The 13887-nt window shown below is 40.1% G+C and overlaps 1 protein-coding gene across 2 annotated transcripts in view; it reads right to left on the bottom strand.

The window, feature by feature from the left end:
• The window catches only part of RRAGD (Ras related GTP binding D), a 279849-nt gene that overhangs the window by 119212 nt on the left and 146750 nt on the right, over positions 1–13887 (bottom strand). For both annotated transcript variants that reach the window (XM_086926657.1, XM_086926658.1), the window contains exon 2: positions 2063–2358. In XM_086926657.1, coding sequence (XP_086782783.1) covers positions 2063–2358 — 296 coding nt within the window. The remainder of the gene's footprint in view (positions 1–2062; positions 2359–13887) is intronic.

Raw genomic sequence — 13887 nt, 5'->3', positions numbered from 1 at the left:
CAGATTTAACATTGGAGAAGGCTATCAAAAATGGCCTGGGCCAAATGTCCTCGCCTGTCCCACCTGTCCCACGGGATCCTACCATTGCGGGTTGTTCCCCTCAGGCATATTATGCGACTTGTTGCTGCAGGCCGGTGGACTCTGTGTAGAGATTACTACAAGATCATAATAAGTTACTCCATCTGCGATGATAATTACTGCAGCACTCTGAAAACTCGAAAAATGCATGCATTATTAGCATTGCATAAACTCGGCAACAGTGTATTTTACAGCAGCATTATAGACATTACACGCAAATGTGCACCACTGAATAGTTGTAATGAAGGGGCAAAACGTGCTTCACTGAAACACTGTGAACACTGAACATTCTAGAAATTAGATCATTATGTGCATTACTTCGAGAGTGGGAATCTAGCTCAGGTGCTTCAGGTTATAGCTATCATGTGTACAAGTTTAAACATTATGCATATGAATTAGGCCCTCTGGAGTCACTTTTGAAACTCATGCTATTGGCAATGCCTTGTTCTGCTAACTGTTCATCTAAAGTTTATAGTTCCAATATTTTTTTCTGCTGAATATCTACTATAACTTTTTTTTTTACAAAAGTCCTATCCATTTTGCCCAATAATCTGACCTAAATGTAAAATATATCCATTAACCACAATATTTTCTAAAATTGTTGTGTGCAGATTATACAGGCAGGCTACAGATGTACAGTCTATTCCACTCATTTAAAAATGCCTTTTAAGTCATTCACACTGGCCCAGTGTACTTGAAATGACACCATTTGACAAAACATTTCAGAAAAATATACCGCTTGACGGTAAGGCCCGAACCAATCTCTAGTTTTCACCATTGTTAAAGGAGCAATATGCTTTAAACTTACCACATATCACAACACTCCTTTAAAAGAATGTAAATACGGTCTGGAGGAAAATATACCACCTCCTATCATGAAGCGAATAACACAATGTTCCAGTGGCTGAGACACAGGGGGCATCAACTTATGGAGGTGCGGGGATCATTTACCTTTCATATAAGATTCACTGCACCCTTGCTATGCTACTGAGGAAGAGCACTAGAAGGCTATCACTTTAACAGAACGTGACTATCATGTCCAATAACTGTGGTGTTGGTTTTATGTGTGGTGGTGGTCTTGTGAGATAGAAAAATCATCTGCAGGACACAGGGTGTTTCTGGGGGGGGAACTATTTGCAAGAGGGACGCTAATACCCAACACCAAAGTTTGGATGGTCATCTGGCTTCACTTCATGTGCCATCTAGGGCAGTCTGCAAATGTACAAAGCCACTAAGTACCTCTGATGACATATTGCTTGTGAGCGACTCTCAAAAACAGAGATGTTCACTTTTCGGCGCAAACAACAGAACCTTACATACAGCAGAATAAACAGGGGAGAAAGATGTTGGCAGAAAAAAGGATTCTGGATGGGCTGCCAGAAAGAAGGTGTTTGGTTCTAAACCCTGCTCCAAGTGAGCCATCGGAACACACTTAAATTGTGTCCCCCTCATTCTTCAGGTAGTATATGGCCTACCTTAAAATCCATTCTCTGGAGCCTTCCCTGAATTCTGCTCCACATCATGAGTGGTGTGCGGAAGGTACACAAGGGAAACTTGGTAAAATGAGAGGAGATCTCTAACACGGCTCTCACCTGTGAGTTATGAGACCTTCTCAAAAAAGTCTGCATTTGCCTAAGCTTGGTGGGATCTGGAGTCATCTGTCGACCACCACATTGAGGTATTTTCTTGCAATTCTATAGACTACATCAAGTGTGCTGACCCATCCTGATCAAGCCAACTTTAACAAAAAAGGTATTGAACTTTACATGGTTTATAGCCATGGAAACACCTTAATATAGAAGCATTTAAAGTTGACAAATAATGGGATAATCTCGAAAAAGTAGGCATGTAATTTTATAAATTTCTCTGTAAATGTTAGTCGAATTTCTGCATCTGTTTGTCAGCAACTGTTTTACTCAAACATAATAAAAATCACATTTTACCCTTGATTGGCTTAAGAGAAAGCCATAAACACACTCCTTACCTGGGAATCAATGACGAATATCAGCGCCCCTGTGCCCCTGAAGATCATCTCGTAGTCAAAGGTGGGATCAAAGAAATCGATCTGTCCAGGGAAGTCCCAGATCTGAAAGTTCACAAAAGAGCTGTTCGACACGTCCTCTCTGCAGATCTTGTTAGTGCTCTCCAAGAAAAGGGTCTCGTTGGGCGACATTTTGTGAAAGACAACTTTCTGGATGGAAGACTTCCCACTTCTCCTCAGTCCCATTAAGAGAATTCGTGGTTTCACTTCGGTACTGAAGGGGTCAGTAAAGTCCAACACTGAATGAAATAAATTATAAGAATACCATGAGTGGTTCACTTCAATCAAAAAAGCATTGGCAAAGTCAACAGATCTGCCCTTGGCAGATACAGCAAAAAGAAACAAGCATTTGCAATGCAATAGGTCTTGCATTAGGAAAGTTTGAGTTATTGGTATTGTAAATGACACATTTTTTATGTATGTGTTGATTTTGAAAATAGCGAAATTAATAGCTTTGTAATTTACAATGCCAATAGTTATAACTTTCGCAAATGTGACACCTATAGCATTTGTAATGCAAAATGTGTTGTATTTACGTGACTTACATGTATTGATATTACAAATAAATGGCTTTTAATTTTTTTAATAATTAATACTTCAATAAAAGTTATTGTATTTTATAATGGCAATAGCTTAAACTTTTGTAAATAACTTTTGTGAAGATTATGTTCAGTGTATTTTATTGTGACAAAAATCCAAGAACAGAAGTGAAATATTAACATCTTTTTGTGACATTTGTAATAAAGCTTGAAACATTGAGAGAACATATTAGAACCAGTTGTTGTTGAATAGTTGCACAGATTGATGCTGTCGTGGCACTGAGTGGTGTTGTGGTGACGACGAGTGATGCTGTGGCATTCAGTGATGCTGGTGTAGCGCATAGTGATGTTGTGGTGCCCCCGAGTGATGCTGTGGTGGTGCTAATTGATGCTGTGGTGATACGATAGATAGAGTGAGTGCGATAGATAGATAGATAGTGTGAGGGCGATATATAGATAGAGGGAGAGCGATAGATAGAGTGAGGGCGATAGATAGAGTGAGGGAGATAGATAGATAGATAGATAGATAGATAGATAGATAGATAGATAGATAGATAGATAGATAGATAGATAGATAGATAGAGTGAGGGCGATAGATAGATAGATAGATAGATAGATAGATAGATAGATAGATAGATAGATAGATAGATAGATAGAGTGAGGACGATAGATAGATAGAGTGATGGCGAATTATAGATACATAGAGTGAGGGCGATAGATAGATAGATAGATGGATAGATAGATAGATAGATAGATAAATAGATAGATAGTTAGAGAGAGTGAGGGTGATAGATAGATAGATAGATAGATAGATAGATAGATAGATAGATAGATAGATAGATAGATAGATTGATAGATAGATAGATAGTGTGAGGGCGATAGATAGATAGTGTGAGGGCAATAGATAGATGGAGTGAGGGCGATAGAGTGAAGGCGACAGATAGCTGGAGAGATAGAGTGAGGGCGACAGATAGATAGATAGATAGATAGATAGATAGATAGATAGATAGATAGATAGATAGATAGATAGATAGATAGATATATAGATAGATAAATAGATAGTGGGCGATAGATAGATAAAGTGAGGGCAATAGAAAGATAGATAGAGTTGCTATGTTTTGTTGTGTTTTGCTTTGTTTTGTAATGCTTTGAGTTGTTGTGTTTTGTTATGCCATGTTTTTTATGTTATGCTATGTTTTGTTATGCTATGCTGTTTTGTTTTGCTATCCTATGCTTTGCTTTGTTATGCTATGCTATGTTTTGTTTTGCTATCCTATGCTTTGTTATGATATGTTTTGTTGTGTTTTGTTATGCTATGCTATGTTTTGTTATGTTATGCTATGTTTTGTTATGCTATGCTATGTTTTGTTGTGGTTTATTATGCTATCCGTTGTTTTGCTATGCTATGCTTTGTTATGCTATGTTTTGTTATGCTATGCTATGCTATGCTTTTTTATGCTATGTTTTGCTATGCTATGCTTTGTTTTGTTATGCTATGCTTTGTTATGCTATGCTATGTTTTGTTTTTTATACTATGGTTTGCTATGCTATGTTTTGTAATGCTATTTTTTGTTGTGTTTTGTTATGCTATGCTATGTTTTGGTGTGTTTTGCAATGTTTTGTTATGCAATGTTTTGTTATGCTATGTTTTGTTATGCTATGCTTTGTTTTGTTGTGTTATGCTATGTTTTGTTATGCTATGTTTTGTTATCGTATGTTTTGTTATACTAGGCTATGTTTTGTTTTGCTAAGCTTTGTTATGTTATGCTATGTTTTGCTGTGTTTTGGTATGCTATGCTAGGCTGTGTTTTTCTATGCTATGCTTTGTTTTGTTATGCTATGCTATGTTTTGTTTTTCAATCCAATGCTTTGTTTTGTTATGCTATACTGTGTTTTGTTATGCTATGTTTTGTCATGCTATGCTTTGTTTTGCTGTGTTTTATTATGCTATGCTTTGTTATGCTATGTTTTGTTATGCTATGTTTTGTTTTGTTGTGTTTCATTATGTTATGCTTTGTTTTGCTATGCTATGTTTTGTTATGCTATGCTTTGTTATGCTATGTTTTGTTATGCTATGCTTTCCTATGCTATGTTTTGTTATACTATGCTATGTTTTGTGTTTGGTATGCTATGTTTTGCTATACTATATGTTTTATTATGCTATGCATTGCTATGCTAGGTTTTGTTTTGTTATGCTATGTTTTGTTGTGTTTTGTTATGCTATGTTTTGTTGTGTTTGGCATGCTATGTTTTGCTATGATCTGATATGTTTTGTTTTGTTATGCTTTGCTATGCTATGTTTTGTTTTGTTGTGCTATGTTTTGTTGTGTTTTGTTATGCTATGCTATGTTTTGGTTTGTTTTGCTATGTTTTGTTATGCTATGTGTTGTGTTTTGTTATGCTAAGCTTTGTTTTGTTATGCTATGTTTTGTTTTGCTATCCTATGCTTTGTTTTGTGATGCTTTGTTTTGTTATGCTATGTTATGTTATGTTGTGTTTTGTTATGCTATGATATGTTTTGTTGTGTTTTGCTATGCTATGTTTTATTATGCTATGTTTTGTTATGCTATGCTATGCTTTGCTATGTTTTGTTGTGTTTTGCTATGCTATGCTATGTTTTGTTATGCTATGCTGTTTTGTTGTGTTTTATTATGCTATGCTTTGTTTTGCTATGCTGTTTTGTTATGCTATGCTTTGTTACGCTATGCTGTTTTGTTGTGTTTTGTTATAATATGCTATGCTATGTTTTGCTATGCTGATATGTTTTGTTATGCTATGCTATGCTATGTTTTGTTATGCTATGCTTTGCTTTATTTTGTTATGCTATGTTTTTATGCTATGCTATGTTTTGTTATGCTATATTTTGTTCTGCGATGCTATGTTTTGTTTTGTTATGCTATGCTATGTTTTATGTTATGCTATGTTTTGTTGTTTTTTGTTATGCTATGCTATGTTTTGTTAAGCTATGTTATGTTGTGTTATGCTCTACTTTGCTATTCTATGTTTTGTTTTGTTATGCTATGCTATGTTTTGTTGTGTTTTGTTATGCTGTGCTATGTTTTGTTGTGTTTGGTATGCTAAGCTATGTTTTGTTATGTTTTGTTTTGTTATGCTATGCTATGCTATGTTTTGTTTTGTTATGCTGTTATGTTGTGTTTTGTTATGCTATGCTATGTTTTGTTGTGTTTTGCTATGTTTTGTTATGCTATGTGTTGTGTTTTGTTATGCTATGTTTTGTTTTGCTATCCTATGCTTTGTTTTGTTGTGATTTGTTATGCTATGCTATGTTTTGTTATGCTATGATATGTTTTGTTGTATTTTGCTATGCTATGTTTTGTTATGCTATGCTGTTTTGTTGCGTTTTATTATGCTATGCTTTGCTATGCTATGTTTTGTTATGCTATATTTTGTTATGCTATGCCCTGTTATGCTATGCTTTGTAATGATATGCTGTTTTATTATGCTATGCTTTGTTTTGCTATGCTATGTTTAGTTATGCTATGCTGTTTTGTTGTGTTTTGTTATGCTGTGCTATGTTTTGTTGTGTTTGGTATGCTAAGCTATGTTTTGTTATGCTATGCTATGTTTTGTTTTGTTATGCTGTTATGTTGTGTTTTGTTATGCTATGCTATGCTTTGTTGTGTTTTGCTATGTTTTGTTATGCTATGTGTTGTGTTTTGTTATGCTATGTGTTGTGTTTTGTTATCCTATGCTTTGTTTTGTTATGCTATGCTATGTTTTGTTGTGATTTGTTATGCTATGCTATGTTTTGTTAATCTATATGTTTTGTTGTATTTTGCTATGCTATGTTTTGTTATGCTATGCTGTTTTGTTGTGCTTTATTATGCTATGCTTTGCTATGTTTTGTTATGCTATGCTTTGTTATGATATGTGTTTTATTATGATATGCTGTTTTATCATGCTATGCTTTGTTTTGCTATGCTATGTTTAGTTATGTTATGCTGTTTTGTTGTCTTTTGCTATACTATGCTATGTTATGATATGTTTTGTTTTGTTATACTATGCTTTGTTATGCTATGCTATGCTATGCTATGTTTTGTTGTATTTTGTGACGCTATGCTATGTTTTGTTGTGTTTTGCTATGTTTTGTTTTATTATGCTTTGTTTTGTTATGTTATGATATGTTTTGGTACGCTATGTTTTGTTGTATTTTGTTATGCTATGCTATGTTTTGTTTTGCTATGCTAAGCTTTGTTGTGTTTTGCTATGCTATGTTTTGTTGTGCTATGCTACTCTGTTTTGTTGCGATATGCTATGCGATGTTTTGTTATGCTATGTTTTGTTGTGTTTTGTTATGATATGTCATGCTATGCTTTGTTTTGTTATGCTTTGCTATGTTTTGTTTTGCTATGTTTTGTTGTGTTATGCTATGATATTTTTTTTACGCTGTGCTTTGTTGTGCTATGCTATGTTTTGTTATGCTACGTTTCGTTGTGTTTTGTTATGCTATGCTAAGTTTTGTTGTGTTATGCTATACTTTGCTTTATTTTGATTTGCTATGCTATGTTTTGTTATGCTATGCTGTTTTGTTATGCTATGCTGTGTTTTATGTTATGCTATGTTTTGTTTTGCTGTGCTTTGTAATGCTATGTTTTGTTATGCTATGTTTTGTTGTGTTATACTATGCTTTGCTTTATTTTGTTATGCTGTCCTATGTTTTTTGTGTTTTTTTATAATATGTCATGCTATGCTTTGTTTTGTTATGCTGGGTTTTGTTTTGTTATGCTAGATTTTGTTGTGTTTTGTAATGCTATGTTTTGTTTTGCTATGTTATGTTATGCTGTGCTATGTTTTGTTGTGCTATGTTTTGTTGTATTTTGGTATGCTATGCTTCGCTCTGTTTTATTGCCATATGCTATGCTATGCTTTGTTATGCTACGGTATGTTTTGTTATACTATGTTTTGTTGTGTTTTGTTATGCCATGCCATGCTTTGTTTTGTTATTCTATGTTTTGTTTTGTTATGCTATGTTTTGTTGTGTTTTGTTATGTTATGCTATGTTTTGTTATGCTATGCTTTGTTTTGCTATGCTATGCTTTGTTTTGCTAGGCTATGTTTTGCTATGCTATGTTTTGTTGTGTTTTTTATGCTATGCTCTGTTTTGTTGTGTTTTGCTATGCTCTTCTTTGTTATTCTATGCTATGTTTTGTTATGGCATGGTATGCTATGTTTTGTTATGCTAAGCAATGTTTTGTTATGCTATACTATGTTTTGTTGTGTTTTGTTATGCTGTGCTATGTTGTGTTATGCTTTGCTTTGTTTTGTTATGTTTTGTGATGCTATGCTATGTTTTGTTGTTTTGTTATCCTATGCTTTATTTTGTTATGCTATGTTTTGTTATGCTATGTGTTGTTGTGTTTTGTTATGCTATACTATGTTTTGTTATGCTATGCTATGTTTTGTTTGGCTATGCTATATTTTGCTATCCTGGTGTGTGGTTGTGTGTGTGTGGTTATGTGTGTGGGGTTGTGTGTGTGGGTGTGTGTGGTTGTGTGTGTGTGTGGTTGTGTGTGGGGTTGTGTGTGTGGGGGTTTGTGTGTGTGGGGTTGTGGTTGTGTGTGTGTGGGGGCGTTGTGTGGTGTGTGTGTGTGTGGGTTTGGGGGGCTGTGTGTGTGTGTGGTTGTGTGTGTGGGGTTGTGTGGTTGTGTGTGTGGGGGGGTTGTGTGTGGGGGTGTGTGGGGTTGTGTGTGTGGGGCAGTTGTGTGTGTGTGGGGCGGTTTTGTGTGCGTGTGGGGGGGTTGTGTGTGTGGGGTTGTGTGTGTGTGTGTGGTTGTGTGTGGGTGGTTGTGCTAGGGTTGTGTGTGTGTGTGTGTGAGATTGTGTGTGGGGTTGTGTGGTTGTGTGTGTGGGGGGTTGTGTGTGTGGGGTTGTGTAGTTGTGGGTTTGTGTGTGGGGGCGTTGTGTGTGTGGGGGTTGTGTGTGTGGGGGTGTTGTGTGTGTGGGGGGAGTTGTGTGTGTGGGGGGGGTTTGTGTGTGTGTGTGGGGTTGTGTGTGTTGTTGTGTGTGTGGGGGTTTGTGGTTGTGTGTGCGGGCGGTTGTGGTTGTGGTTGTGTGTGTGGGGGGTTGTGTGGTGTGGGGTTGTGTGTGTGGGGTTGTGGGTGTGGGGTTGTGTGTGTGTGGTTGTGTGCGTGGGGTTGTGTGTGTGTGGGGTTGTGTGTGTGGGGGTTGTGTGTGTGTGGGAGTTGTGTGGGGGGTTGTGTGTGTGTGTTTGGGAATGTTTGTGTGACATTAATACTAAAAGCATCTCAAAATAAAGGAACACAAACATCGAGTTTGTGGAAAGAGAAAGCACATTGTAAGTCAAACAGGCGCAGCAAAGCATTAACACAACAACATTCTTTGATGTTTGATGTTTCTCGAACGAGATCATCAAAGGGGCACTGCTAAAGTTTTCGCAGGCGAAAGTGACACATGTTCTTTGATGTTTGATGTTCTTTGAAGGAGAGCATCAAAGAGGCTCTGCTAAAGGTATTGCCGGCGAAAGGGATCTCGGGCGCTTAATGAGGCTGACAAATGGTGCGTGCGCCCGGCGCACATGCACTGTAGGCAATCCGCCTAGAAAAGCCTTTGGGGGCATTTTTTAAATCCCCTATCTAATATCTCGCCAACAAGCATTGATAAAGCAATGCCTTAGGCAAGACCCAAAAAATGAACATGTAATGCCAACTAAACGTAGCAGCCATTTACACACTATAAAACTTTTTTATAAAAATTTAAAAAACATTGCTCAGAATTTTATTAAACCAGTTAGAATGCTTCCAAGCAGACAAGTGTACAAAAAAGTGGTATTAAAACTCGGTATTTTTAATGCACATCACAGTAAAATATGGTTCTTGGTGTAGCAAGGGAAACATACTATTGACTTTGAATTACTGTAACTTGAAATCTTAGTTTAATCACACAAGGATTACTAAAAAAAAAAAAGTTGTGGAAAGAAAAAAGATTGGTAAAGCACTGGCTCACCAGCCCTGACTTCTGGGTGCCATTCTTTTTAGATGTATATATGATTAGGCAAAATACAGTCACTCACAGTGCAAAAGAGCCAATGGCTGAAGTCAGTTGACCCGCACCCCCATCCTGTATGCTGTGGTGGGTGGAAGCAAAATGTGAATGACAAATGAAGTGAATAATAGATGAAGTGGGCTTCCGAAGCCCCGCTGTGTATATATATGAGTATGTGTTAATTAAAAATCTTTATTCAGGTGTCTGAAAACCACACATAAGCACATAATAAAAAACATAAAATGTCATAAAAATATAATTACACAATAAACGAATAAGAAAAATGATGCCCTTTGTCATTTATCTAGGAAATGTGCGAGTTCGTAAGCAGTGAATTAGAGGAGGAGCTACGGTTGCACAGCTCAACCCAACTGGCAAATGTCAATGTTATTTACATTGCATATAGTAACCATAAAGTCCCATCAAATTATTATTTTGGGGAGGAGAATTGTTACGGATTTTCTAAAAATGTAACTTTGTGATGTGTCAAAAGGGTATAACCTACCAATCAACAATGTGTATTAAATTATTTTTCTTTTATCATAAAATATTTTGCCCACTGCCCAAGGTAACCAATGCGCACGGCCTGGAGCAGGCACGTATCAAAGGGGTGTGACCTTGTATCATGCCTCGTGCCCAGTCATCCTGCCACCAAAGCCCAGAAGGCATAGCCTACGCAGCTCTGGTCAGAAGACATTGCTTTTGGTTACATTTTGTACCCCTTTTGTCATGCTCAGACGACTTGGTTGCACACCGTGGTTTATGACCTGCCCAGCAGTTGATTTCCTGGAGGCCAAAGTCCAGTGGACCCAGCCATCAGCCACGCTCTCTCCGTCAATCAAATATTGAAAAACAATGACATCTGAATGAATGAGGGGGAAAGTTTTCACTCAGTTTAAAGCACGTGCAAGGACCGAGGTTCCATCCGCAGACCTGAGTGATCAGATTGGCTGACAATAAATTAAACTTTTTATTGCGACTACCATCACAGGATGTGAAGCACCCACGTCTTGACCCACAGGAAAATGCGGGGGTTTATGTGGACATGGGAAGTACCCCTTGTCCACGGAAGATGTGTGTATGGGGTGAGGACCTGGAGGGACAGGCCATGTGACCAAAAATAAAAAGCCAGCCTTTAAGATTAAATTGCATGACGTATGAACCCGAGCAAAGTTCTGGGGATAGCAAGACCAGAATTTGCATTTTACACAGGTCTGTAGAGGCAGACCCACCATTTTTTGGGGGGGTCTAGGGGGATAGAGAGCTGTAAATTAAAAAAATTAATTCACACAGCGGAGTAGATATACACCAGGTCTTGTGCCAAGCACCTACTGAACACTGCTTAAAGCCATATACAGTTAGTTTGGAGGGACTGGGCCTGGTCAAAGGCACCCACGCAAAGCCTGCTGCACGAGGTGTAAGGTGATGCACAACTTAGCGGCACACATTAAGGCTGACCAGGGCCTTCTTTGGAGATGTCTTTTTGCATGGCTGAAGACCATGTGCAGCTGGTTGGATGAGATTATACTAGCACCCAGCAGTACGCAAGCGTCAGGGTGAGATGAGCCTGGTTGCAGTGCTTGGCCATAGGCCAGGCCATGTTCAGAGCCTGGCTGAAATCATTTCACTGCTAATTCAGAGGTATGGGATCTGAGAACGCGGTTTGGCTGCAGGCCAGGTGGGTGAAATTGAGTCCGACTAAAGCCACATGCACCTACAGACCGCTGATCATGGGCTTTTTGGCTATTTTCCTCCCTACGGGATGTGCTGTAGTCCGTACAGGAAGTAGGATATATTCATCGAAATATCAGGTGTACCAATTTTTTTAATGTTCTCCCTCTCACAATGCCTTGCATTGATAAACCAACTGATGCAACGAATGCTGCTACAGAACCGTTTTTAGGTCTCGTAGACCTATTGTCACTGAGTTCGCTCTGAAGGGAGATAGAGCTGTGCACGAGCCGACCAGGGTCTGTGGACGCGCCGACGCAGGCCGGCCGAAGGCAAGCACACACACGTGCACACGCAGACACCCACGCACACACACCTCCTGCAACTTTCACACATGTTTATTAATTTCCCCCAAAGTGTCCGCTTTTGTTTCTTTCGCTCCCCACGTGTACTCCCCTCCCTCTCGGTGATCCAGGGGCCCGGCTTGCATAGGAATCCCTCTCTAGGTCGTCACAGGCACTCACCTCGCTCTTGGTGATGCAGTGTCTCGCTAGCTTCACAAAGGCGAAGTTGCCCTTCCCCAGCGTGCTCTCGATGTTGTAGAAGGCCACCCACACAGGGCCGCGCTGGGGGTGCCCCGGGGGCTCGGCCATCACCATGCTGGGGCCGGGGAGCAGCGGAGGCGGCACCGGGGTGTGGGAGCCTGGGGAAGCGGCTCGAGCAGCTCCGGCTCTGGCGGCCGAGCTCAGCCTCGGCCGGGGGGGGGGCGTGGCGTGCTAAGGCCAAACAGAAAGTGCTGTAGTATTCAAAGGAGGGGAGGGTGATCAATCGATCAATGGGGCACTCTTTACCACTAAATAAAAGTGGAAGGTCCAGTGTCAGCTAGTGCCCTCAACAAGCATAGAAAAACAAATTGGGTAGGTGAACCGTTCCGGAGTGAAGGAATTATGTGTATTTGGCATGACCGGGGGTGTAGTTATAGCACCCTTGGGCATCCATTTTGTTAGATGTATTTGCCTCACACACCGAATGGGTGTCATGCTTCATCATTGGCGTTGCTCCTCGTCGGGGAGGCGGTGCAATCCCCGACGGGCTCACCTCAAAGAGGGGCTCTTTGGCGGAGATCTTTTAAATCCAACTGCCTTATGGTGAAGTGCGGGTATGTGGGTAATGGAGCAGATAGCTTCGTGGGTGAGTTAAAATGTAGTAGGGAGTACCAAAAACTCCTTTATTCTGGGGGTTTCCCGCTACGGTTAAAAGCGTGAAACTAACTCTCTGGGTGCCAACCAATTAGGTATGTTGGCCCTAGAAGAGATTAGAACAGGAAAATGGTCAACATGTTTCTGGCATCAGGATATTGCCCGCGATTCATCAGGACCACACAGATGTGAAAATTATAGAAAAAATGATAAATTCATTCATTCGTCCACAAGCTAGTGTCAAGTGTAAAAAACAATATTATGGGTGTGGGTTACCTCTGTAATATTGTCCTATGCCTAAAGGTCAGGAGTTATGTGTCACATGAGCGTTCGGCAGTTGTTAACATCAGGGAAGAACCTATAGGTATGGCTCTAGCTTCCTGTGTTACGGCGTAATCACCTACCCTTAACCGCCGAGCTCGGAGAAAGAGAAAGTGCGTCACCTTTGCGAGGCCATCGTTCTCTCCAGTGTGGCGCACGCAGGTCGCCCCACACAGCAAGAATCTCTCACCTGCGCGTCGGTGAGCCCCAGCTACTTCCGGTCCGGCTTAGTGACTTACTTCTGGATCTCGAAGCCTTCTCCTGGCACTTCCGCTGCAGGTTGGAGAAGACGGCGCGGGACCAGGAGCGCTTCCGTTTGTAGGTCTGTGGCATGGTGTCCTTGGTGAGCACGGCATAGGGGCTTGTGTGGGGCGGCAGGAGGGAGAGGCACGTGTTACACCACATGTCTGCAGAGGGCCATCATAGAGCAGGACACGCAAGCACACATGCCACGAACACACTTCACACAAGCGCACATCACACGAGAACACATCCCACAGGCACACGTCACACAAGAACACATACCCCCAAGCACCCATCCCACAAAGGACAAACTAATAAGAGCTTCCATGCAGTGTGGGGTTACGAATATTTGAAGACAGAGGGAGCAGACATTTCTACTGGAGCACTTAACACTTGTCCGGAGCACCCTATTGCTACCCACCCGCTAATGTGTATAACATAATCAAAAGGATTTCCACTGGAACAAATCTAAACATGGTTTGGTACGTTTAGAACGCATTTGAGCAAATTCTTGTGAAACACGGTTGAACGTGAGCATAGTACAGTCGTCCCAGCTTTCTCCACAAAAGAATGTGTTTAAGACGAAGTCATATACAACTAATCGGTGATGACAAACACTCCAAGCCGTTTGAACATAAAGACAAGTGCCTCGAGTTTTGTGTGTGCTTTTAATGCGGCAGCCTTTTTTATCCATGCCCACCCTACTACCTCTAACTTCCTGCTACCACCTCCCATCTCCTCCCCCCCCTGCCAGTGCAGATTGGTTTATAAG

The sequence above is a fragment of the Lissotriton vulgaris genome, chromosome 6 (genome assembly GCF_964263255.1).
Source record: "Lissotriton vulgaris chromosome 6, aLisVul1.2, whole genome shotgun sequence".
Classification (NCBI taxonomy): domain Eukaryota; kingdom Metazoa; phylum Chordata; class Amphibia; order Caudata; family Salamandridae; genus Lissotriton; species Lissotriton vulgaris.
Note: the sequence above shows the minus strand (reverse complement) of the source record. Positions and strands in the feature narration are given on the sequence as shown.